The 23,505-nt window shown below is 50.0% G+C and overlaps 11 protein-coding genes across 11 annotated transcripts; 2 read left to right on the plus strand and 9 right to left on the minus strand.

The window, feature by feature from the left end:
• Window positions 1–868: 868 nt before the first annotated feature.
• Window positions 869–2,985, minus strand: M430DRAFT_58732 (hypothetical protein; the record flags this gene model as incomplete). Its single annotated transcript, XM_024868753.1, has 4 exons — window positions 2,856–2,985; window positions 2,452–2,801; window positions 1,146–2,392; window positions 869–1,087 (listed from the first exon to the last, which is right to left on the minus strand). The coding sequence occupies exons 1-4, from the start codon at window positions 2,876–2,878 to the stop codon at window positions 869–871; spliced, it is 1,839 nt and encodes a 612-aa protein (XP_024720953.1). The 5' UTR covers window positions 2,879–2,985.
• Window positions 2,986–2,994: 9 nt separating this feature from the next.
• M430DRAFT_241685 (hypothetical protein) lies at window positions 2,995–3,714 on the minus strand. The gene has a single exon (XM_024865024.1). The coding sequence runs from the start codon at window positions 3,543–3,545 to the stop codon at window positions 3,111–3,113; it is 435 nt and encodes a 144-aa protein (XP_024720954.1). The 5' UTR covers window positions 3,546–3,714; the 3' UTR covers window positions 2,995–3,110.
• Window positions 3,715–5,354: 1,640 nt separating this feature from the next.
• Window positions 5,355–6,228, minus strand: M430DRAFT_19206 (hypothetical protein; the record flags this gene model as incomplete). Its single annotated transcript, XM_024864033.1, has 2 exons — window positions 5,355–6,058; window positions 6,210–6,228. 2 exons carry the CDS (start codon window positions 6,226–6,228, stop codon window positions 5,355–5,357), a joined length of 723 nt encoding a protein of 240 aa, XP_024720955.1.
• Window positions 6,229–6,756: 528 nt separating this feature from the next.
• Window positions 6,757–8,146, plus strand: M430DRAFT_35081 (hypothetical protein). The gene has a single exon (XM_024866673.1). It carries the CDS (start codon window positions 6,841–6,843, stop codon window positions 8,101–8,103), a length of 1,263 nt encoding a protein of 420 aa, XP_024720956.1. The 5' UTR covers window positions 6,757–6,840; the 3' UTR covers window positions 8,104–8,146.
• A 103-nt stretch (window positions 8,147–8,249) lies between these two features.
• M430DRAFT_102294 (hypothetical protein) lies at window positions 8,250–10,235 on the minus strand (the record flags this gene model as incomplete). Its single annotated transcript, XM_024860781.1, has 3 exons — window positions 8,250–8,355; window positions 8,520–9,800; window positions 9,853–10,235. The coding sequence occupies 3 exons, from the start codon at window positions 10,233–10,235 to the stop codon at window positions 8,250–8,252; spliced, it is 1,770 nt and encodes a 589-aa protein (XP_024720957.1).
• A 944-nt stretch (window positions 10,236–11,179) lies between these two features.
• Window positions 11,180–12,788, minus strand: M430DRAFT_19209 (hypothetical protein; the record flags this gene model as incomplete). The annotated part of the gene is made up of 9 exons (XM_024864034.1): window positions 11,180–11,429; window positions 11,574–11,831; window positions 11,886–11,959; window positions 12,010–12,082; window positions 12,143–12,191; window positions 12,241–12,299; window positions 12,383–12,426; window positions 12,481–12,615; window positions 12,675–12,788. The coding sequence occupies 9 exons, from the start codon at window positions 12,786–12,788 to the stop codon at window positions 11,180–11,182; spliced, it is 1,056 nt and encodes a 351-aa protein (XP_024720958.1).
• Window positions 12,789–13,389: 601 nt separating this feature from the next.
• Window positions 13,390–15,955, minus strand: M430DRAFT_42263 (hypothetical protein). The gene is made up of 5 exons (XM_024867543.1): window positions 15,639–15,955; window positions 15,364–15,584; window positions 14,888–15,329; window positions 14,207–14,832; window positions 13,390–14,096 (listed from the first exon to the last, which is right to left on the minus strand). The coding sequence occupies exons 1-5, from the start codon at window positions 15,708–15,710 to the stop codon at window positions 13,835–13,837; spliced, it is 1,623 nt and encodes a 540-aa protein (XP_024720959.1). The 5' UTR covers window positions 15,711–15,955; the 3' UTR covers window positions 13,390–13,834.
• Window positions 15,956–16,149: 194 nt separating this feature from the next.
• Window positions 16,150–17,309, minus strand: M430DRAFT_35083 (hypothetical protein). The gene has a single exon (XM_024866674.1). It carries the CDS (start codon window positions 17,198–17,200, stop codon window positions 16,532–16,534), a length of 669 nt encoding a protein of 222 aa, XP_024720960.1. The 5' UTR covers window positions 17,201–17,309; the 3' UTR covers window positions 16,150–16,531.
• Window positions 17,310–17,698: 389 nt separating this feature from the next.
• Window positions 17,699–19,193, minus strand: M430DRAFT_28030 (hypothetical protein; the record flags this gene model as incomplete). The annotated part of the gene is made up of 2 exons (XM_024865755.1): window positions 17,699–18,753; window positions 18,809–19,193. 2 exons carry the CDS (start codon window positions 19,191–19,193, stop codon window positions 17,699–17,701), a joined length of 1,440 nt encoding a protein of 479 aa, XP_024720961.1.
• Window positions 19,194–22,354: 3,161 nt separating this feature from the next.
• On the plus strand, window positions 22,355–22,719 carry M430DRAFT_35087 (hypothetical protein). Its single transcript, XM_024866675.1, has one exon. The coding sequence runs from the start codon at window positions 22,386–22,388 to the stop codon at window positions 22,581–22,583; it is 198 nt and encodes a 65-aa protein (XP_024720962.1). The 5' UTR covers window positions 22,355–22,385; the 3' UTR covers window positions 22,584–22,719.
• Window positions 22,720–23,423, minus strand: M430DRAFT_121260 (hypothetical protein). The gene is made up of 3 exons (XM_024861800.1): window positions 23,321–23,423; window positions 23,167–23,269; window positions 22,720–23,065 (listed from the first exon to the last, which is right to left on the minus strand). The coding sequence occupies exons 1-3, from the start codon at window positions 23,358–23,360 to the stop codon at window positions 22,738–22,740; spliced, it is 471 nt and encodes a 156-aa protein (XP_024720963.1). The 5' UTR covers window positions 23,361–23,423; the 3' UTR covers window positions 22,720–22,737.
• Between the last annotated feature and the right edge of the window lie 82 nt (window positions 23,424–23,505).

The raw sequence follows: 23,505 nt of genomic DNA on the forward strand, positions 1-23,505 counted from the left end.
TCGTTTCATCCGAGGTAAGGTACCTTACCTTATGTACTGCGCAGACTGGCCCGATTGGGTCACATCAGGATCTGATATTCCGAGAAAAAGCAACCAGCCTTGCGAGCGACTAGAATCAGAGTAGTCAGGTACAACTCAGGCACTTGAAAATTAGGCTGGAACTTAGGCAATTTACTAGCTCCTTAGGTAGGCAGTTTTTTCTTCTCGAGTACCCACCCAAGTAAATAAATATAAATACGTGTCTGTGTCCGGGCAGGCTGCTGTTCGTTGCCCATTCAACTCCATTATAGCTGTCTTGATATCGGGCGTCGAGCGCCGATAGCTGCACATCTTCCTCGCAATGGGATGCTGCCTTTGACAGACGGAAATGTCCAGTCACGCGGCAATATTACAAAGGATTCCCACGCAGACGGCATTCCAGGCTTCAGAACACGGCAGCTCTGTGTCGCGTTGAAAATCGTGACACGTCATCAGGTGATCCCCCGACCTTCTCCTTGCGGGAAAGGGGTCTGGGTCTCCTTCACATTCAATCTGTTCTGTTATGAAGCGCTCGGGCTCTTACCTATCATGAAGATATGCTCGCATTTCCCAATCGGGGCTTGTCATTTCGGTCATTAGAGCTGTCTACCAAACTACTATGGCGGGTATCTACCGACACTATCATATTCGTAATATACCACAGATGATTAAATCCTTGCCCTTCCGTAGATCAGCAAAAGCCACACTCCTGCTGGTTCATCAACCTCAAAGAATGGTCGCCGTCCAGGCACCCTGCGCCTGTATCACTTTACCGGTGAGACTATGTGATTCGTGCGTTGTAAGTGGGTTCGTCAGTCGTGGAGAAGCCGATAGTCAAATACAAGAGCAATTAAATCATCCCCGGAGGATTCTCCAAAGAGTTGATCGTTTGGCGCTGCTGGAAGACTCCGGGCGTCGGTGTACTCGACACCGAGTTGCTAGGGGTCATTTGCGGCGTCATTGGGGTATCCAGCTTGGGCTTTGCCGGGGGGAAAGCACCCGGCGCACGAGTATGGGAGGATTCCCGGCGACGTTTCGGGGCATCTTTAATCTTTGGGTGCGTATGGCACTGATAAGAGGGTCAGCTTTCATCTCGTCAAGTGGTTGAGAGTATAATCGCAAGTTACTTTGTATGCATGTCTGAACCAAGTGGTTCCTTTCTTCTTACTACTCACGAGAGCGACCCATTCGTTACAACTTCCGCACAGACCTTCCCAAACATCAGGATTACCGTCCATGCGCCGAGTTTCTTGAGGCTCTCGAAATGGGCTGCCTGTTGCAGCGCTGATACCGTGGGTAAAACTTTTGTCGTACCAGAAGGCGCTGTTCTTTAAGACAAGCCACCTTCCAGGCTTGCAGATCCCGCACCATCCCTCGCGCTTATTTCCATGGCCACGAACCCAACGGGGCGTGTAGAGGTCGCCATCGAAGCGAAGTTCTTGCTCATGCGGCATCAGATCGGGATCACTCGGATTCATATCCTCCGGCGGGGGTGGAGTCTGTTCCTCATGAAGAGATGCAAACAGGTCAGGCGGGTCGCTCAAATCAGTATATTGTGAAGGCAAGGTGAGAGAATCTGCATTGCTTTGCAAGATTCGAAAGAGACCGTTTGAAAGAAGTGGAGGTGGGGTGTCGAACTGGTGAGGCTCGCGGTAGTTGTGAGACGGAACAAGGAAGCTATTCCGGGAGAAGCCAGCGTGGTTTGCCATGAAAAACGGCTGCTGCTGCGTTTGTAAACTGTTGATGTTAAAAGAAAGTTGTTTGTTTGAGAGAGCTGGAGAATCCGAATATCGCTTCGATATTTTCGAGGTGTGGGAAGTGAGAGTATCATGCCCTTGGTGAAAAACAAAGGGCGCTGGCCGTCTATTTTGTGAAGGAGCATAAGACCCAGTCGACCATCTCTTACTCCGGCTGCTGTCCATACTGTACGGTGCTGAGCGCATGCTTGGCCGTGGCGAAGGAGAGGCTCGGCCTCGACTATGTGTGCGGACCAACTCAGAACGGTTTTGAGGGGTCATTCTCGGCGAGGCCACAGGTGACAATTGAGTCGATGACATAAGAGAATTCCGATTTGAAGTCGGTGGATAATCTGAACTAAGTGATGGTGCTTCTGATAATGTTGTGCAAAAGTCTTCATATGATGGCATGTCTGAGAGAGCACCTGTAGTCGACATCGTGAAAGAGGAGCCAGACATACGTCGCGAACTGCGCGATTGATCGAGACTAAGACGATCACTATCCATTGCGGATCCAGAGTATCCTATATCAAGGATTGGTATAGCTTCATCAGTAGTATATGCCTGGCCTATATTCAAGTCCGTATCCAGAGTTTGCAGGTCCAAGCCATCGTCGCAGGGCTTTAAAGGCCAATTATCTGTGCCTTCATTAGATGTTATTCTCGTCAAATTCTTTTATGAATGGACATTGGCTTACGTTCTCCAATAGATGAGGAAGAATACAAATCTTGTTGTACTTCATACATCTGGGGGAATCCCTCGCTGAGCAGTTGCATTGGCATGGTGGAAGAGTCCCATGCTGGTAAGGATGTATATTCTTCAGGCATGCAATAGGAGAATCCTGCGTCATGTATCGTTGCTGGCCGAGATCCTGGTACAGTATGAGGGGTTGGAGAAGACCACATCCCAAGTCCGACCTGTTCAGTCTTCGCTGATGACTCGGTTGGATTCATGGAGACGGCCGGCGCAAATGATCGAGGGGGGAAGTCTCTTCTAAACTTGCTATCTAGATTGAACGTGAAGGAGGGTGTGGATAGTCGATGATGGCTTAACTAGTGTGTAAGTTATGGTACTGTGGAAGAAAGTTGGAGGACGCCTCACAGTTGTGCCTGGTTGGAGTCCATGGTGATGTGTTGTCCACGTTATCGATTGTGAATCAAAGTCCCAACCTGTTAAGGCTGGGTGTATCGGGCGTCAGCCTTGATGGGCTTATGAAGACTTATGAAGGATTATGAAGAGGAAAGTGTTGGACAATGCATAGGCCAGGTAGCAAGAGTGAACCGGTTAAGTTGAAGGGTATAGGCTTTGTATAGCTCACCAGGCTTGATAAGATCGGTAAGTGTGCAACTCAAAATGTTATACTATCCTTCGGGTAAGTTTAAGGAGTGCGTAAATTTTTTGTGCCCCGCCCAGTTGAACCGAAACTGTATAGAGATGCCCTGTGATGAAGATGTAGTTACAGATTACTAGAATCGTATACCTGGGAGGGCGGAAATGAGTGTGATGAGTTGTTCTATGCAAAAAATAGAAACAAACTCTTTGGGTGATCGGCGCAGGCTGGAGTAGATGAGAGCCAGCTCCCAGTATATAGAGCAGAGAAAAGCGAAATGAGGAAAAGGGCTGCGAAAGAGTGACTGGCCGAATAAAGAAAGCAAGAAATGCGATTCGGACGACGCGAAAAAGGTAGAAGAGGGGCAGTGCAGAGACCCCAGAGGTATAAGAGAGGAAGACAATCGAGCCGACGGCCTGCAACTGCTCGATCGAGTCAACAGCCTTGTCTGGGGCTGTCATCTAAAGGCCCCTGCCAGGTTTTCCTGATACAAGCCAGACCCCTCAAAACTTGCGCCTTGACTCGTGGGGTCTGAAAGTCCGGTTGGCCGATTTGTATAGGCCCCCAAGGGTACCTTGATAGGCTGAAGTTCAGTGATCGGTGTCAAGACCGGATGGGCTGTCGGGAATCAGTCTCCTCGGTCCCTGAAGGTACTGTTCTTGGAACAGATACCAGCACTTTCATCCAGTAGTCCAGACGGGGGTGGCTTGTCATGTCTCATATCGACGCCACCATACTCAATTGATCATATCTGGGGTATGTCAGGCTAGGAAGAGCGGGCTGAGGGTGGATGCCATTATATGAAGCATCCGCCCGCCACAGTCTCGAACACCGGAGACGCCACAATTGTGTCGTGCCACTTAGCCAACGGACAACCTCAGCGGGGCCTTCCTGTAACGTCTGGAACTGACAGATGTCCACAAGCAGCCGGAGATCAATGGGGGCCAATCGGATCTGAGCACCTGTCTACTCGAGCCCCTCCAACAGCCAGCCTACCTGCTGTAGTCGCGGTCAAGGAGTCTGTGTGGCTATAAGATTCGGCTCTGTTTCGAGGATCTTCCCCACTGTCACCACCAGACTCCAGGGTCTGTCCCCGGACGTTGGGCATGTACAACACACTGGTACCGAGATATATCAGCCCTAATAATAAGAACGACGGGGGCCGCCGGGGTTCAAAGCGGCAGTGCGATCAGATTACCACGGAGCAGAGCACCGTCGATGAGGGGCCCGGCCTAGACTCTGGACAGAGCAGACGTGGCCTGACAGGCTGATCATGCTTGCAAGACGTGCTCGCAGTATCCGGTTATCTGCGAGTGATGGAGCGTTGATGTCGAGGGCCCACAGGAGGAAAGGTTTCATGGAGTGTGAGAGAGGACGTTGGGTTCTGCTGTCATTTGTAGAGCGCGACGGGGGGCTGCTTAGCGACGCGTTTGAGGATCTTGGTCTGAAACACGGACCGTCCCATCAGCGATAGGCGGCGCCTCGCTTACGGATTTCCCGAATCCCGACCCGGGTTCTGCCGGACTTTTGTCGGGATCGGATAAATGGGATACCGGTACTTGTCCTTGTCTCTGTACGCAGCGTACCTTACAGTGTAAAGCGTACCTCGTAGACTCTCAGGAACCGCACCCACAATGGATACAAGATGTTCGGATGGGCATACGCTGACGGCTTCTCACCCCTTTTGCAGCCCTGCGATCCTGCCGGGTGGTCCTACCGCACCAAACACGCCGGGTGAGGGGCACGCTTGGTGTGGCCGGCTGTGCCTGTCAAGTTTGCATGAAGTTCGCCGCTGAATATGGGAAGTGTCATCCTTGTTGGAGGGGGGTGGTACCTGTCAATAGCACCGCTCCTATGAGGATCCAGCGGCAATGGTGACATTTTGGACTGAAGTTAATCGGATACATGTCCACGCGTACAGACGCGTGCCGCTCGTCCTGCTATCTGATCCTGCTCAGGCTATCGCACCGATGACAGCCTCCATTCCCAGCCACGCTCCACCCCTCCTGGTATCTTATCGAAACTCATGATTTCTCCCGCAGCTCAACGATGAGATATTCAGCCGCAACACCAACACGATTCATGCGGAAACGAAACCTTATAATCCATCAGCAGAACGAAACATATTCTTCGCATAGAACTACAGAAACCACCCCAACGAAGTACGGAATCCATAGAGAATAAAGTTATTCCCAGCCTGGAGATTGCAGTTCCCCGGCGATCATTAAGGAGTACATAACAGGCAATGTTTCCGAATCAGGAGGAAACATTCATTCCTTACTAATTCTCCGCCAGATTTCAGCTTCTGTCTGTGAGAGTTTCTCCCCCGCTGCAGAAATCCACTGCTTGGCTGTATTCCATACGTCCTCAGTGTCAATACCACCAGTCTTCTCAGGACTATCTCCTAGGCCCGAAGAATTACTGGTCCCCTGTGCCCATCTCGGATCACTTGTGAAATCCGAGGCGTATTTGTTCTGCTGATAGCCGGGTGGATGCTCAAGGCTTCGTCGGGGAGCTCCATTCCAAGCAGTGGGTAGGTTAACAGGATACGCTGAAGAAGAGGTCGTCGCCATACTGCTCGATGAGGCAGGAGGCTGGGCGCCATATGCTGCGGTAGGAGGAGGAATAGACATTCGAGGAGGGTATGGTTGCTGTGGGGCTTGGGACTTTTCGGATGCTTTGGGAGGAGGGGGTATCTTCCTTGAGCTTGCTAACGGAGTAGGAACTGGGCCCGATTGAGGGGGAGGGGGTATGTCGAGATCGGTCTTGGCGGTAGAGGTAGGTTGTACAGGTGCATAATGCTGAGCGGCACTGGTTGGCGCGGGCACCGCAGCTGCACCTGGCTGTGCAGCTGGGTATGAAGAGGAGGATGCAGCAGTCGTCGTCGGTGGTGAGGCGTCTGAACGAGGAGGGCCTCGCTGAGTTTGCGGAGTAACGCCAGACGCCTTGGACGGGTTTATTGGATCTCGGGTGTCTAGAAGACGACAGTCAGAGAGTCGGTTTATCTTGATTAAGAATGATGTGGAGATAGTTCAGGATTTCAAGTAGCATGAGTTGCATTCATCCTCATGGATTGTGTCCGTAATATGGAATAATTAGAATAGTCACTCTTTGAATACACTTACAAACTGGAATGCCCGACATAATGATCAATATCAATGTTCTTTCTTTGTTGGATTCGAAGTTGACAGTCCAGTAGGTCGATATTGATTGTTGACTGGTGGTGTGGTCATGAAGAATGCCGTGCTCCCCAGGTACTGTATGTACTAAGGCAATTGTGAATCACGGTCCTCCGTGATGACCCTAAACCTTGTACTGTTATATCTATTGTGTTACTGCCGTCAAAACGCTTTATGGACGGTATTTTTCCTTTTCTGGGTGTGAAGAAGCCGAAACCCAAGGTCGGTGTAGGTAGGCATCTACGTCATACCCCGCAGGTACAATCACATGTTGGATAATCACGTGAGTATGATATCCTCCCTTCCCCCAAACGGTCAACAACATGCTGCATTCAGACAAGCCATTCTCAACTGGCAGTCCTTTGACTCGCCAAACGCATTCTTGCTATCATAGTGATTGATAATTAATAGAGGCTTGTGATCGATCCTGCCTTTGTTCACAAAAATAGCACACAAGGGGACGGCGAATAAGAATAAGAGCGAGTTCGCCATATTATTCTACAGGTTGTCTTTATATCGTCCAGGTATTTAAGCTCCTTGTGTGCCCCCCAAGGAGCGCATATCTAAGTCACCCAACATGTCGTTCCCAACACCAAAACTTTGTACCCATCACCCTCATAGCGCGGTGCCACAGGACATCATGGCTTGCAGCTTGGTCGCTTCCAGGGGAGAGGCGGACAAAACACATCTTACCAATCCCAGCTCCCCAGCAAAATATAACAGTCATTCTCTAACTGAGCAGAATCAGGCAACTCCCAACCTCCCAGCGCCGGCAGTGAAAATCACCACTAAGGATCGTTTCGCACCATTCATCATAATTCCCAAGCATGATTACTATAGCGAGCGATTTGCACTCGAAGAGCATGAGAGGCCGCTCATGTTCGCGGGAGATCACTACTCCGATATATTTGCGCTGGAGGAGCACGAAAGGCCAGCAAGGTATCCAAGAAATCGTTACTCCACTGAATCCGCACTCGGGAAGGATTGGCTTGAAGACGAAGCAAAAACAGACAACGATACCATCGTTGTCATACCCCCAGATGACGAGGCACCGGTCCAGAAATTTAGGGGACAAAAACGAAAACGAGCAAAGATAGCCCAGAAGAAACCAAGAATTGGAAAAGGGGCTATTTCTATATCCTCCGAAGGCGAGGAACCGGTAACAATTCGAAGAAGACGAGGGCCAGAGTCGGCAAAACCTGCCCAGGGGGTACGAAAAACCGCAAGAGAGGCTAATCAGTTATCCTCAGATGACGAGGGGCCGGTAGTCGTTCGTAGAGGACGAAAGCCAGGATCAACGAAAACTACCCAGAAGGTACGAAAATCCGAGAGCGAAGCTACTAGCACGTCCTCAGAAGACGTGGAACCGGTAACAGTTCAAAGAAGAAGACGAAAGCCAGACCCGGCAAAATCTGCACAGGGGGTACGAAGAGCCGTAAAAGAGGCTATTCAGTTATGCTCAGATGACGAGGGGCCGGTAGTGGTTCGTAGAGGGCGAAAGCCAGGATCAACAAAAACTACCCAGGAGGTACGAAAGTCTGAGAGCGAAACTACTAACACGTCCTCAGATGATGAAGAACCAGTAATGGTTCGCAAAGTGCGAAACCCCAAGTCGGCAAAGGCTATCCAGGAGGTTCGAAAGGCCGTAGAAAAGGAGGTTCGGAAGGCCATAGAAAGGGCTCTCCGGATATGCTCAGATGATGAGGCACCAGTGAAAGTTCGAAGGAGGCGAAAGTCAAAATCGCCGAATGCTAGCTCCAAGGAAATGGGAAATGCGAGGGAGGTCGTGCGTAGATCCACACGCAGTCGCGCGCAGGTCAACTACGTAGAGGAATATTGAAGACCCTTTAGGAGATAGAAGGCAATGAAAGTTCATTCCCCCTCAAGATTTTTGAACCACCATGTGATCTGGCCTGCTGAGAATCAATGCCCCATTATGGCAGAGCTTTATTAAACATCTTGAAAATCCGACACTACTGGGTAGGATCAGGATTTCTGTTTACGAGTCCGAACCTCGCGATAAATTCCAGCTCCGATACCCACGATGAATAGGATCCCATTGAAAATTGCCATCATGTAAAATGGGGCTCCACTATATAGCCGGAAAGTCAGCAATTATGTATTGAAAGAGAGATATGAAACATGATCCATGAGACGTGAAGCAACTTTACTCTCCAGACATGTCACCAGAGAAATGTATGCATCGGTGCTCAATGATCGGTTCGAAATACGCTTTCAAACTTTAGAAGTTCTTACCTCGATAAGCTGTCAAAAAGGTATCCTCCAAGCTTTGTTAGTAGCAAGATGGCTGCCCCCCCTGAAAGGCTGTAAACGCCAGCAATGGAACCTTTGAGATGGCTTCTGGAGGAGTGAGCTGTAGCTGGCGATCGAGATGCCACGAGCGGCGTCGTTTCAACAGAGTCAGCAGTAACGGAAGCCGAAGAGTGAGAATAATCAAGTTGAGAAGGAACGTCAGTGCCTCCACCACCACCACCAAGAACACCTTGGCCAAGGAGACCTAAGCTACACACAATGGCACCGATCTGGCTAATGCCTATAAGGACCACGATGAGAAAAACCGCTGGACTTCCTCCTCTGCCATTGATGTCCTTTGGTTCCGGGCTAGTAAGCATCGCAAAGGCTGTGTATCCAATGACTCCAAAGACACTAGCCACAAGAAGCGGTACATTAAATCTACGATAGCGATCCGAAAGGAATCCAAACAGCGGCGCACAGAGAAGGGCAGCAAGTTGCGAGACCCCTGTCAGTTCAGCAGCGAGAACGTACGCTGCCCTACACTCTTTCTTAAGCTCAGGAGATGGGTCATTGGGGGAGCCCTGGCAGAAGCCCTCGTGAATGAAATAGGAGTTGACGAAGAGCGGAATGAAGAGGGAGATCCCCACAGAAGAAGCTCGGGCTACAAAGCCTCCAAGATAGCCCAACCCAATCCGAGCATCTGTAAACCCAAGTACTGTAGAATCAAACAGAAGTCTCCAGTATGGTAGGAAAGGAGCTCGCACGACGTTTTCTTCCGAGTCATCTGACTGAGACGCGGTCTGATATCCTTGAGAGACCGGAGACTTTCCAAGGAGTAAGCGCCAGCCCTTTCCCTCTTCACCCTGCAGTCCACGGAGCCCAAGGAAACAGAAATAAGCAACTAGAAATGATATTCCACCAACAACATAAAAGCTGTCTGCTACGGCCTGACCCTGCGATACCCCATCAATACGGGAAAATTGTGTAGGCAGTGGAAGAAAAAGGCTCAGGGCTACTAAGGCCCCACAGCCGGTGAAAACGCCAACCAAGCCTGCCAGTCTCGGGGTACTTGATGAAGATTTCGTTGTAGATGGGTTATTATCGGTATGCGTGGCTTTCGGTCTGCCATTGTATGTTGCAGGAGTAATGGTAGCTTCGGAATCGAGAGATGGCGCAACGCTATTCTGTACACTTCCATCTATTGTCGAAGGTGTGTTTCCAATTGCTTGGTCTCCATAGTTGCCGGTCATTGAGGGGAGTATGGCTGTCACCATCGTGGCACTGGAACACAAGTCAGTCAATGGTCTCGGGTCTGCAGTGACAAAGTACTCACGTCGCTGCACCACCAATACTAAACAGCATTCTTGCCAGAAGAAGCTGCGGGTAAACATTTCGAGCCTGTACAAACAGAAGCAAGGCCGCTCCCACAATTGTATATCCTAGTACGCATACAATGCGTACACCAAGCCTGTCCGAAAGTATACCCCACAATGGACACGCGAACAGCGCAACCAACTCATCTGCGAAGCCGAGCGTTCCCACCAGATCCCCGACAGAGTCTTTCCGCCCTATTAAATCCGTAATGACAAATGATACGCTGCTGTTGAGGAAGACCAGGAAGGAGATGGAGAACAGACAAACGGCGAAGAGATACGTTCCGGCTTGAGCGGTTGTGGTGGCGGGCGCAAACGGGAGATATTTGGATACTGTAGACATTTCTGCGCCTTCGTTTCTGCTCTCTTGCCTGCTTGGCTGTCTCAATTGACTCTTGAAATCATGACTGTTGGTTTACATCTTATACCGTCGAGTTTCCGGGTGTCTATGACGATCTTGCTTACTAAGGATACTTGGGTAGGATGAGCCAGGATTATTGAAGCAAATCTCGCACGGATTTTTGTTTTTATAAACTTTGTCTGGGTTTGATGTGAAATAGAGAAGCATAAGCATCCAACTAAGATTAGGTGCTTTTTGGGTCAAAGCTGGGTTGACTTCCGTTTCATTGCTTTGTACCTCCCTATGTACCTTATCTGCAGTACGGTGCATATCTTATCTATTCCCCCCCACTCTTTTTTTCCCCCTCCCTCCTAACCCTTATATGGCGTCTCCTGATACGAGGCTCAGAGGCATTTTTCAAACCTCTTGGTTATTTAACTGAATATTCCCAGATAGGTAATCAACGGATAACCCAATCCTAGGTAGATAAGATATAAGTAACTGATACCTATATTATACACGGCATCTATTGGAATCAATGTCAGAGCTTCTACTCAGGGGTTGGCTTCACAGAGCCTATGAATACTTTCCCTTCTCGAGAGTTACAGTAATTATAACTTCTGATTACCCTACACTACATGCTAACCCCCCCAAAAAAGCCTATAACCAGCGATAGCTAGGAGTATTTTACATACAATACATTGTACCTAGGTATATCCAACTCAAGTGACATCAGCCTACAAAGTTAACGATTCGACCCTGAAGGCACCCTATCATCTGTTCACAACTTGCCAAGGAGTTCTTTTCCAGGTTCCGAATCTGTACCAATCTATGCCAAGAGAAACGTGTTAAGCCGTTTATAATTGGTGTCCGTATGTCACTGAAAGGGGAGTTCCCGTATTCTCCTAATCTGTTCTGAGGTCTTCCGAACAACATAGGTCGAGAATCTACGCAGATCCCAGGAGAGCCGTAGCTCTAGTAGTTGGCACCTTCGTTGTTGCTGTGGTGTTATAAGACACTTGTAGATGAGCGGATGTTGTTGAGTTTGATAGAGAAGGCATGATCGTTGAATTTTGGATAAAAGGGATGATTGTCGTGGGTGTTGAGGGAGGCCCTGTGAATGTTGATATCATGGGCGCGGCCATGGAGGTGTAGATTTCCCCTTCTCTGCTTTTCATGGTTATATCAGACGGAACCCTATTATAGCGTCAGTGTCATCTTTAGCCCAGTGCAAATGGATCTGTAGCAGAGACCAAAGAATTAGGACAATTCTAGCTTCTCGAATGCCCATAAGAGCTGTATGATGCCTTGCAAAGCAAAAAAAGGGGTGACTATACGTACGTAATCACCTCCGTCTCTGGTAAAGTTGTAGAGAGAGTAGGTGAGACATAGATAGTTGCTTCGGTCGTCGGAAGTTCCGAGGTAGGTACACTAGCATTCCAAGATGTAATTTGGATGGTACTAGTCAGGATTTCCCGAATGGTAATTGTTGATCGTGAGCCAAGAGTTATATAGAAAGCCTCGATATCCGTGATAGAATGTCGCAAGCTAGAAGTTTCATAGGACAATTCAATGCAAGTAGTCATTCTGGTAAGGGTACTGCTTGGAATTGTCAGCAGATAACCATTACAAGAACATACATGAAGTGCTCACTATTCTTGGATCCTGGATGGGATGTGGGAGCTAACAATCGAGGTAGTGGTGTACGTGTCGGTGCCAGTAATCACCTGTTGATATTAGGGTCTGAATTCATATATATCTGCTGACTTGAGCCTACCTGCCCAATAATTCCCATCGCTTGGGTGACGGGAGAGATCGTAGTGTACGTCTCACACGCTTCGCTTTCAACACTACTGGTCTGTAAGTAATGGATCACGAATATTTCCCTAGGAGAACAAGCGTATACTTACGAAGTGCATTGAGGAATTGCAACAGCAGCATGATATGTGGTTGGGACAGCTTCACATCATATTAGTAAAGCCGAGATTTACACTGAGTAAGAATCTACCAGTCTCAACCACAGAGATAGTCGTGTATATGCTTGGAGAAATGCTTCCAGATACCGTTCTGAAGAGTCGATTAGATCAGAAATCCCACGGTAGCATGCACCCCGAATATATAGATCCGGGGTGACAGAAATAATGACTTACAGAGTCTCCGTAACCGAGAAAGTGGTTGTATAAGTGACAAAAACCTGATGAGAATGATAAGCTTTTCTATCAGACCTCCATAGGCTGCGAATCCATACTTTAGTTGTGGAAGTAGGAAGGCCGGTCGGACCAGTTACGGTCAGGAACCCCCCTGGACCTGCGTGGTCGCCAACACAACTTGTTAGCGTGACTATTGAAGTAATCCAGGCCGTGAAGATCACGGCAGTCGCTAACTGAACATGTTGTTAGCTTTCTGTTGAAAGTGTGGTAGGTAGGTCACCGGGAAACTTACTTTGGTCTCGGCTGATGTAATAGGACAATACGTCGTGGTTGTATAAGTCGTCGAAGTTATTGTGCCTTTGGGGTTGTTCCAGCCAGGTGCGAGAGTTCGAGCAAGGGCCGACATGGTCAAGGCTAAAAGAGCGAAGACTGCCGTCATGCTGGAAGGTTGAGATCCGAGACAGATAGATGTCGAAAGATAGCGGTTGTTCAAAAAAATGCAAGAATAACAAAGATCCCAAGCAAAACGAGGGAGTTACTTATTTCCGGAGATTATTGGAGAGAGCTTACAAAAAGTTGACCTGCGTAAGGAGAGAAGGATGAAATCCGTTAAGCTCAAGCAGCCGGAAGAGAATATAGTATGATCACAAGGTCGTCACCCCACATCGTATGTAGTCCTACCTGTCATGTTGAATGTTCATGATGCAGAAAGACTCAAGGAAACAGTCATGTTTGTTCGAGGTTGCGCTTGGTCAGGCGGATGATTATTTTGACGTGACTACGCCGTACGAGTGTCAAAAAAACATCGTTTTGATAACATTTCCAGCTTTAGGATATAGTCAGAAGCCCCTAATAATATGAAAATCCTGCTTTCTTGTGGTCAGACCTAATTGGCGTCCCAGCTGGTCGTCTCTATATCTGGGGATATATTTCACGACCGAATGACAAAAAGAGATGAATTTGAGATCTCCGCCGCGATTCACCATTCTTTCCAGGCGAAAACGTACGATTTGTAAACGTGTCAACGCCGGGTCACCTTAGAGACGGCATAAATTGACAACTGCCCCATATCCAGGGAGAGTTAAGAGTTTAGGTACAGCACTAGAGGACCTATCCTTGTACATAAATTGTACATTTCATCCAGCGTACGTACAACACCGTCGCTTCCATATTCAGGAGCATTTCCGCTCGAAAGTAGCCACAACCCCCTCCCTTCAGGCAAGGTAAGCAAGGAAGCACCACAGTTAAGAAAATGAGAACGAGTCTCGCTCCCTCTGAAGCAGAAGTGCGGATCAAACATGTCGCGAGACTCCGCTTCTTTTGTAGCGACTCTTGCCACGCTCTGAAAGCTTTCCCCGGTACTCAACCCGTGAGCGGCTAGATGGCGGAAGCATCTTGCACTGATACTAGTCCGTGTAACGTGCCTGCCCCGTAGTAAGTGATAGCATCCTATCAATCGTCGTCCTCGTCCGACCCGCTATCCCAACCTTCTTCATACGCTTCGGCAATTTCACCTAGGGAATTGCTGAGAGCCTCGCGCTCGGCTATACCAATTGCTCTGCTTACAATGTGTTGCAAGTTTTTGACCCGTAGACTTACGGTAGTATCGGTCGATAGAGATGTATTTACTGAGACGGATGACGAGGAGGGGCTAGGTTGTGAGAATATGCGCGGAAAGCTGTCGAGCAGAGGAAACGGCAGGGGTATTCGTGACCTGTGGATGTCAATGGTGAGTAACACAAACAGCAAAGAACCTGTAAAAGCACGAGATCGCGAAGATTTTGATCGACTGATATAGGGAGAAAGAGACCAAATGGAGCTTACGTGTGTGTAATAGGAAGACCAGCCGCACGCCGCCGAGCGCGTTCATGGCCTTCATCTTCGCCATTGGCCACCTCGTCTTCGAGATCTCCATCAACACGGTAATTTTCTGCCTGACCGAATACGTGGATCTTTGTGATACCGCGTCGACGTCCACGGCTTTGGTCAGGTCCTTCGGTTGGGAAGAAGTCCATGTCAAACATAGTCAAATCTTCCTTATCTGCAGCATTTTCTTCATCCGAATACCGCTCCTGTGACGGGAGTCTCATGTCTCTACTTTGAGAGAGGACTTCCGACCCCCCTGATTGTTGGTGTCCATTAATGGCGGATTTCTGGTCTATGCTCATCCGGAGCTTCGCGGTAGTTTGCTTGCCATTGATATTCAAAGCATTTGCTAGTTGGTCTAGTGTCTGCAGTGCCGTATTCTGTCTTTTCAGTCGGGAAGGCAAGGTCATACTCTCCAACGCAGTGGATAGGAGTCCAGATACGTGCCACTGAGAGCGAGGATCGAGGGCGACGTAACTTGGCAATGTTGCTGATGGCATAGTCATAGGAATGAATAAGGACGCCTGTGTCGCAATTTCCGAGAACGATCTGGCCGTGTTCGATAGCCGCAAAAACCGCTTCTCCTAGAGAAATTCAGCACTGATCACAAAATCCCATACAACCAGGGAAATGACATACCCGTGGGGCTGTCTTTACATCGTCTTCAAGTCCCCAGACCCAGACTGCAGTTTTCCCATACTCATCTCTCAGTCTGTCCATATACCTAGCGGCGAACCCACCCCAAGCATCATCAATTCCTGCAAGCAATTGTATTCCTTGCATCTGGTCTGCTTCTTCAGCGAAGGGGCGCAAGTCACGATCCAACAAATCATGCTCTTTGTCCAAGGAGCTGAACAGATCTTCTCCAGCATCCCAATTTTCGAACGGCATGAGTGAAGAATTCAACTCATATTCGTTCAGCTGGATGATTGACTTTGGATGGAAGTATACTCTATTGAAGTCAGACCAATACCTTACTGACTCCGTTGTCAGCTCGGGAGGAGCGAGGCCTTCCTCGAGACTTTTCTGGTATGCATTTTGCTCAATCGCAGCCTGTCTCTGAACCACGGTCGGGCCATTCCTGGAAAGAACGTCAGCGGCTATGGTCTCAATACTGATACTTCACATATGCTTGCCATAATCCTTCCGGAACCACAGGTTCATCAATCTCATACAACGCATTGATCTTTCTCAAAGACCCGAATCCTCCCTTCAAATCGTAGATGAGGGTTCTTGGCGTGAAGGTCTCAGACCCATCAGCACCTATGCCCGGTCGAAAGTGGATGTCATGATCAACCAGCGACTCCTCGTCTGGAGAATACGTGAAATAAGATTCCTCGATAGGATTTTAGTTTGAGGCTTCAGGAACGTAACGTGAAGACTTCCTTACCTGAGTATTCCAGAAATGGGTAGCGAGGTAATTGCTCCTTTGCCCAAGCTGAAGCGTAATAATCTCATGCATGGCAGGAAAAAATGGGATGGTAAAGTGCAAACAGCTTATCTATTATGTCTAGATAGAGAGGGACTGGTCTAATATTGATCAGCCAATCGTTGTTCTCAAGCGTCAAGGACGGCAAAGTCTTCTGTATGCTACGGAGCCACTTCGTGCCTTGCTCTTGTTCTTGACGCGAATATAGAGGTACGTCGAAGTAAGTCGAAGGTTCAACTGTGGGTTGGTGTTGGGACAATAACCTCTCTACACTTGTCAAAACCTGTCTTGTCAGTCATTTGAAATCATCAAATCCAGCCTACGAATATATATGTCTCACGTGATACGTTGGGTGATGCACTGCCTAATACCTATTTAGACTAGCGTTGTCCCCCCCTATCAAGTGGGATTTCCCAGTAAAGACGTTTTCATCAGATCAAGAAAAGGGGCGTCCCTGTATACTCAGTATTTCGAGAAAGCTCTCCGCATTTTAAGATCAAACTATACCTCCACGATTCTTCAGACTTCACGGGCAAAAGCAATTCGTGAGTTCAAATCTTGTGGCTCAATCTGAAGTCCGAATGAAGAAGCCGAGCTCCTGCGGGCGAAGAGGGAAATGTAGAGAACCTGTTGTATTATATCACTTCTTTCCTCATGAGAGACAGACAGAAACTGTTGTATTGGCAATGGAACCTCAGAGAGAAGGATATCCTAAGGAACTCATAGCCCCTCTCAAACCCGCCCTGTTCCAGCCTTCCAGGCAGGCCATTTCAATACTTCCTCCAGACGAGCGAGTGAGTACCTAGTTCCCCCCTCCAACACAACAACAGACCTCCTCCACCCAGCCAGCCCACTCAATCCGAATCACTCCCATCAATCGTGCTCTGTTCCGCGACGTACCACTCCCCAGTTTCCCACTCCTCAGCCTCGGCCTCGAGTTTCCTCACCGCGTCCCGCAGCATGATCTCCTGGGCCGCAGTGAGAGGCTGGCCCGTCCTAGCTAGCTCGATGCACATCCGGAGCGCGAGCATGCCCTGCGTGACTCTCTGGGGGATGTCGATCGTCAGCTCGATCAGGTCGTCGATCCACATGTTGGCGAGCTGCTTCAGCTCGGCTCTGTTCTTCTCGTCGTTGCTCTCTTCTTCTTCTTCGTCACTCCTCCCCTCGTGCTTCACTTTGACCCCGCCTGGCTGCTGCTCTGGACTGGGCTCCATCTTGAATTCGGCTGGCTCCTCGCTCTTTGCAGACCATTGATCGAGGGTGGAAGAATCGTGAGACGCGCGCTCAGTCTTCGGGGACAGAGTGTGGGTTTCGCTCTTGATGGTTCCGTTGGGCAGGGATTCGACGGTATATTCAATGGTATCTGAGATTCCCGAGACTCCGTTGGGCATTGGAGATGGGGAGTGGGGACTGTTGGCGCTGGAGCTCAAGGAGGGGTCCGAGTGGATCTCCGCTTTGATGGGGGAGGATGCGTTAGACATCGTTCGTGGGTAGGTGATGGGGGAGGATGCTAGGTTGGACATCGTACGTGGGGAGGTGGTTGAGTGAGTGTCTGTCTTGTTGTTGTGTTCTTGCGGGTCAAGGAAGATGGGTGGTATAGATCTTAGGTAGGATTGAATATACGAAATACATGGAAAATCCAGATCGCTACTTATTGAACGGGTCGATATGTATTCACTTTCTTCAATTTGGGGCTCTAAACTCGAAGATGACGGTATATTTGGAATGTGTGCCTGTCAATGCCACCATGGGTCTGGAAGATTCCTGGTATTAGACACAATGATGGTATAAAGGCTTCAGCCACCCTTCGAGCTCCGGAGAAGACCCTGGATCCCACAATGGGTTATGTTGAGCTTGGCTCCTCCCTATCCACAGTCGTCGCTCCCCGGCTTTAAATACAGAACGCATAGCGGAGAATTGATTACGGGGTATCAATTGCTAGGACTCTTCCAGCAATCTGATACCTAGTGCCCTAGAGAATTTGTGCTCTGTTTCGGTAGCGTAGCTCCCTTGACAGACGCCTACAGACTACCGATCTCCTGAAAAACTTGATGGACCACGTCTGAGGTCACCTTGGCAATGTAATCGATATCATCCTTTGTAACGATGTATGAAGGGGCCAAGATTACGTGGTCGCCAGACACGCCGTCAACGGTTCCACCGCCAGGATAGAGTGTCATGTTATACAAAGGGGAGAGAGCGAGATCACTGACTCTCTGCGCAACGCCCAACTTCGGATCGAAAGGTTCCTTCGTCTTCTTATCTCGGACAAATTCAAGGCCCCAGAAAAGGCCCTTCCCACGGATGTCACCAACGTGAGGATGGTCCGCCAATAGTGACTTCAGGCGTTTCTCCAGGTATGCACCCTGAGTCGCAACATTTTGCATCAGATTTTCCTCTCGCAGGATTGTCTGAACCTCGAGCGCAGCGGCAGCTTGTACGGGCATACCCTGATATGTCTGCCCGTGGACAAATTGGCCACTGCCATCGGAGAGCCGATTCACCACCTTTTCTGATATCAAGACGGCCGCAATTGGCTGATACCCTCCACCCAAACCCTTTCCGATCGTCTGAAGATCTGGGGCGACACCCTCGCCTTGCCAGGCATGGAGGGTTCCCGTACGTCCCATGCCGCACATCACTTCATCAAGGATCAAAAGTGCGCCATACTTATGACAAACATCACGCATCACTCTCAAGTAGCCAGGGACATATGGAACACAACCCAGGGCGGCACCAACCACTGGTTCTGCAATGAATGCAATGACTGTTTCTGGGCCTAACTCCAGAAACTTCTCCTCAAGCTCGAGCGCTTTCCTGGCGACGAAGGATTCGTCTGTCTCGCCTTCTTTCCGCTGGCGGTATGCGTTGCAAGCTGGGATATGATGAACGTTCGGCATCAGAAACGGTAGGTATGGCGCCCTCCGTGCAACATGCCCAGAAATACCCAAGGCACCGATCGTATTTCCATGATAGGACCCTTCGCGCGCGATGAAATTCACCCGTGGAGTTTGCTTGTCATTCTCGTAGAAGTACTGTCGGGCAAGCTTTGCTGAAGCTTCCATTGCCTCGGAACCTGGGACAAGTTTGAGCCGGGTTCACATGATCATTGGAGTTTTTGCGAGGCATACCTGAACCGGTCAAATAGACTTTTGCCATCTTGCCGTCAGTTCCATTGATAAGTTCCTTGCATAAATCGTCAACTATCTCAGAGCCCCAGTAACTGGACGCAAGGTAAGGTATCCCAGTGGTCATTTGCTTGTGAACGGCATTTATGACTCTCTCGTTACCATGACCCAAACATGAAACTGCTGCTCCGGATGTAGTATCGAATATGGTCCGCCCATCCTTTGTGAAGAGGTGGTTGCCTTTTCCGGACACTACTACTGGGAAGTCTTTGTGCAGGTGCCGATCTAGGTGATATATGGTTCGTTTCTGACCGTCCTTGGTGATGGCTGGGGATTTGGAATCCGGTGGGTCTCTGGAACCCGGCTCTGTAACAGCAGATGGCGACATGGCGGAATGACTGGGAAATCAATCTGAGGGGAGCGGTAGAAAGAGGCTGGCAAGCAAAGGTGGTTTGTATATAAGCAACAAAGGACAACGCGTCAGGATAGATGTAGACTGGGAGGAGACTGGAAGTGCTTGTCTCTCTGTGAGAGGTGACAAAGAGGGAGGAAAGAGGATTAGGCTGGGCCTTAATATACTCGAGTCCAGTACGACGTATGGAACCGGACACTTGAGTCACTGTAGCCGTCGGGATCGGGACGAGGGGAGGAAGAATGAGAAGGGAACATGATACCTCATAAGGCGGGAAACTAGATCAATCCCGATGTGGGGAGAAGGAGGAAAGGGCAGGTTTGGGCATAGCCGCGTAATAGTAAAGCAGGGAGTACCCCTTAAGGCAGGAGGTAACTTTAGACTCTACTCCAGAGACTCCATACTACGGAAGAACAGCCCGGCGGAATCATATTCGGGACGGCAAGGGCCTAGCAGGCCCCTCGGGGACAACGGTTGACGCTAAACTTTTAGGCCTTATCGTGCTTTCCGGGTCTGAAGGCCGTTAGGTACCCGAAGGGCCCAACGACTTCGTACTAGGTAGGCTTAGGTACCTATGAGCCGAGCGAGGAGCCCGAAGGTGCTAAGTACTCGGTACCTCCGTAGCTACCTCCTTCCTCAGTCCGTCGTCCTTCGAGACTCATGCTGCCATGAACCTCGCACCGCAAAGGAACCAAGGGACCAAAGACTCACCAGCTGTCTCCGTAGCGACTAGAGACAGCGTTCCGTCCAAGAAAGGAGATGGTGCCTCCCCAAGGTAAGGATTCTCTCCTCTTTAGGGGCACCGGCAACCACCGCTCGAACCTCAAGTCGACTCGACTCTCGGCCCAGCTTGAACTCGTCAAGCAGCCTGCCCGCCGGCAGACAGATCATATAATCCTCCGTGCCTCCCTCCCGTCCCGGAAGCACTCGGCCTCTCGGCAGTAATTGGTTCCCTTGACCGTAGGCCTTGAAGTTCAACGGCCCTCTCAACGTCTCATCCACTGATCATATTCTCTTGGCTGATGTGGCGACACGAAACGAGACAGGACGATACCAATAACGACTTTGATCCAGCACTGTCTGTCAGAGCAAAGGAAGCCAAGGTATGTACCCACTTACCGACAGAGATGCCCTGTCGTATCGAGGCCAGAGCGGTCAGGTAGGTAGGTAGGAGAACAGCGTGTCGCAAAATGCTCAGCGTGACTACTGACTGACCCACGTCGGGAACGGCTTTCCCCGGTATTTTGGGTCTCCTGGGACAAGAGAGCAGAGATGTCATCTTGGGTGTGGTATGATCTGAGATCGATGCAGGCTGCCGAGGAGTCCTGGTCCTCCGTCAAGATCCCCTCGCCATTTCCATGCCATGCCCGGCAGTGGGACACTACATCGTCCCCAGAGCGGGTGCACCGTCCATCAAGCAGGACGAAGAGCGGCAGTCGAGAGGGGAGAGAGAGAGAGGGGTCGGTAAGCTATGGGGGCAGAGAGAAGGTCTGGCCTCTCGGATTCGAGGAACATGGCGCATCTGGCCGTCTCGTGGTGCGCGATGGATTCGACCACGCTTGGAAAGCTGTTACGAAGTGGCATCCCGCTGTTCTCATTTGACGTCGGTCGACAGGAGGAAGTAGTCTGGACATGTTAGTTGACCAGCTCGACTCCGATCCGCGGAAAAGGGGAGGATCGAGAGCGGCTGGTGGGCCTCGGCTGTGGGTGCGCAGTGCAGTGCAGTGCAGTTCGATTTAAGGTCGACTCCCTGCGTTCATCAGCTTCATCCCCAGGTCCAACGACATGGATTGTGACGCGAAGACTTGAACAACGACGACTGCTCCTCGATGCGCATCCTCGAGATCATCTACTGCCTCACCGACGGCAACTGCCCGGGAACTCCCTGATGCTGCAAATCACGCGCCCTCGACGGCAGCGTGCATAGATGCAGACCGGCCGTTGTAAGATCGCGGATAGGGCTTCACCGTCTTTACCGTTGAGTGATGCATCTTCATCCTCAGCTAGGATCCATATATCCGTCTTGAGATGACGACTGCTGTATAGTACCGTATAGTACAGACTGCGCAGTACCGCTTCGTCTCTTCTTGAAAGTATACGGTAGACTAACCATCTCCTGTCCCCCATCGGAAAGGATAACCTCTTTGAATGTACATTGTACCTAGGTGAGGTACCTATGCTTTACATGATATATCACATATCACATCTACATTAGACACGCAGTTCTTCAAGTACTGCACAATAATCAAGATAGAATCTGTTGTTATCAACCACCTCCGTCATGATTCATGAACCACGCGCCCGTTCGCCAACTAAATTCAGCCCCCTTGGCGCTCCCGAGGATCTGGCCCCACCATCAGCCGAGCATCTCGGCATGCCGACCCGACTCGCACGATCGGGCCGAGCGACGGGGCACGTGAGCGGTCCGAAAGTCGGGAAGCTCGCTTAGACGATCGAGAGAGGAAAGGAGCATGAAACGTCATCCAAGGCTTGATAGGCAAGATTGACACTTCGATAGCCACTAACTTTTCTACAGTCCAGAAAGAGGGGGGGCGCGGCGCGGGAATAATGAACCGGCTTCAGGGGGCGCTAGGGAATAAGGTAAGGTATGTCATTCTGATGAGTGATGATTGATGATTTGGACTGGACTTCAAGGCTTGTGGTCTCGGCGGTAAGAGATCCCTGACCAGGCGCGATCAGGGGGAAGGAGGATGGAGGTGGATGGATGGATGGTGACGCTGGGGCTTCTGACAAGGGATTGACTGTAGGTGTGAGTGTGAGTGGGCAGGGGAAAAAGGTGAAGAAGAAGCACTCGCATCGCATCGCATTGCATCTATCTCATGACAGAATCATGTCTTGGTGTGTTGGCGTGTTGGCGGGGGAAAGAATTCAGCCCACTACTCTCTCTTCATAATACTTGGATTTCCCGAGTGGCCATGGAGAAGGTAGATAGCCAAGATGATACACCGCGTACACGATTGTGATTGATCTCTTTTCTTTCGCCTTGAGACGAGAGGCCTGCAAGATCAGAGACGCTCTGTTCTGGGTTTTGCTGCGCTCACCCCCCCCTTTGATATAGATTTTGAATGGAGATCTTGGGAATCGTCAGGCTGCATTCTGCAGTAGATAAGGTAGAAGCCAGGGATATAAATTGTCGTGATTATCGAGATGGGGTGCATTATTGCGCTCTGCTCTGCTCTGCTAACACTCAGTCCCTCCCGTCGTTCAACATGCATTCGGTCTCGTAACAACCCAACCACACCACAATCTGGTAACTTTAACCCTCCCCAAAACGCCCCTCAATATCGAAATCCCCCATTGCGTGTCCGATACTCCAGCCCTGATAAGGGCAGTTCAATTGAATGAAGGGTATAAACCTCCCTCGCACATAATCGTAAACCCAGCCAAACGCCCATCTCGCACATTCACATGCCCAGGTATCTATCTTTCCATCCATGTCTTTCTTTCTTTCTTTCTTTCCATCTCCCTCCCTCCCTCCCTCCCTCCCTCATCCATTCATTTATCCACTCATACTCTCATCTTCCTTCAAAACAACCTCCTTCCTCCCCCCCGTCTCATCCAGCACCCTCCCAATATCCTCCCTCAGCTCCGGCAACGCCTTGCCCATCTCGCCCGCCAGCACGTCGCGGAAATCCGCAAACGCCGTCATCTTGCCCTTCATCAACTGATTGCCGCGCCGCGCCAGCTCCACGAATTCCCGCGTGTAGATGTCCGGGTTGCGTCCGTTGTCCACGTACTGGATCAGCTCGGGCGGGATGCTGGGCAGCGCCGCTGTTGGCGAGCTCGCTGTCGCGTGCACTCTTTGGAGTGATTTGTGCAGTTGCTTGCTATCACGGGGGAAAGAGGTTGGTTAGTTAGTTGGTTGCTTTGCTTGCTTGCTTGATGGGTTTTTTTTGGGAGCGGGGTCGGGGGAGGGAGGAAGAGTTACATGTTGGCTTCGAGTACGTCTCTGGTTGGTCGCCCTGCGAGATCGTAGGCTGAGACTTGGACCATGATCTGGTAGAGGTCTTGGATCACATCTTTGAGTTGGTCTTGGTGGTCTGTCAGTGGCGTCCTTTGGTTTGTGGGACTGCGATGCTTACTCTCGACGGCGGTCTGATCAGCTTGGCCTACAGGTGCCATGATTCCAATTGTGTTAGAGTTGAAGGAAACACAGGCGTGGTGGAAATCTGGTGGAAATCTGGTGTGAATTGCCTGATATGTACTGTAACTCAGGTAGGTAGTTTCACTTTGTATTGATACGGTGACCGGACTGGGCGTTTGCTTG

This window comes from Amorphotheca resinae, assembly GCF_003019875.1.
Source record: "Amorphotheca resinae ATCC 22711 unplaced genomic scaffold M430scaffold_6, whole genome shotgun sequence".
Lineage (NCBI taxonomy): Eukaryota > Fungi > Ascomycota > Leotiomycetes > Helotiales > Amorphothecaceae > Amorphotheca > Amorphotheca resinae.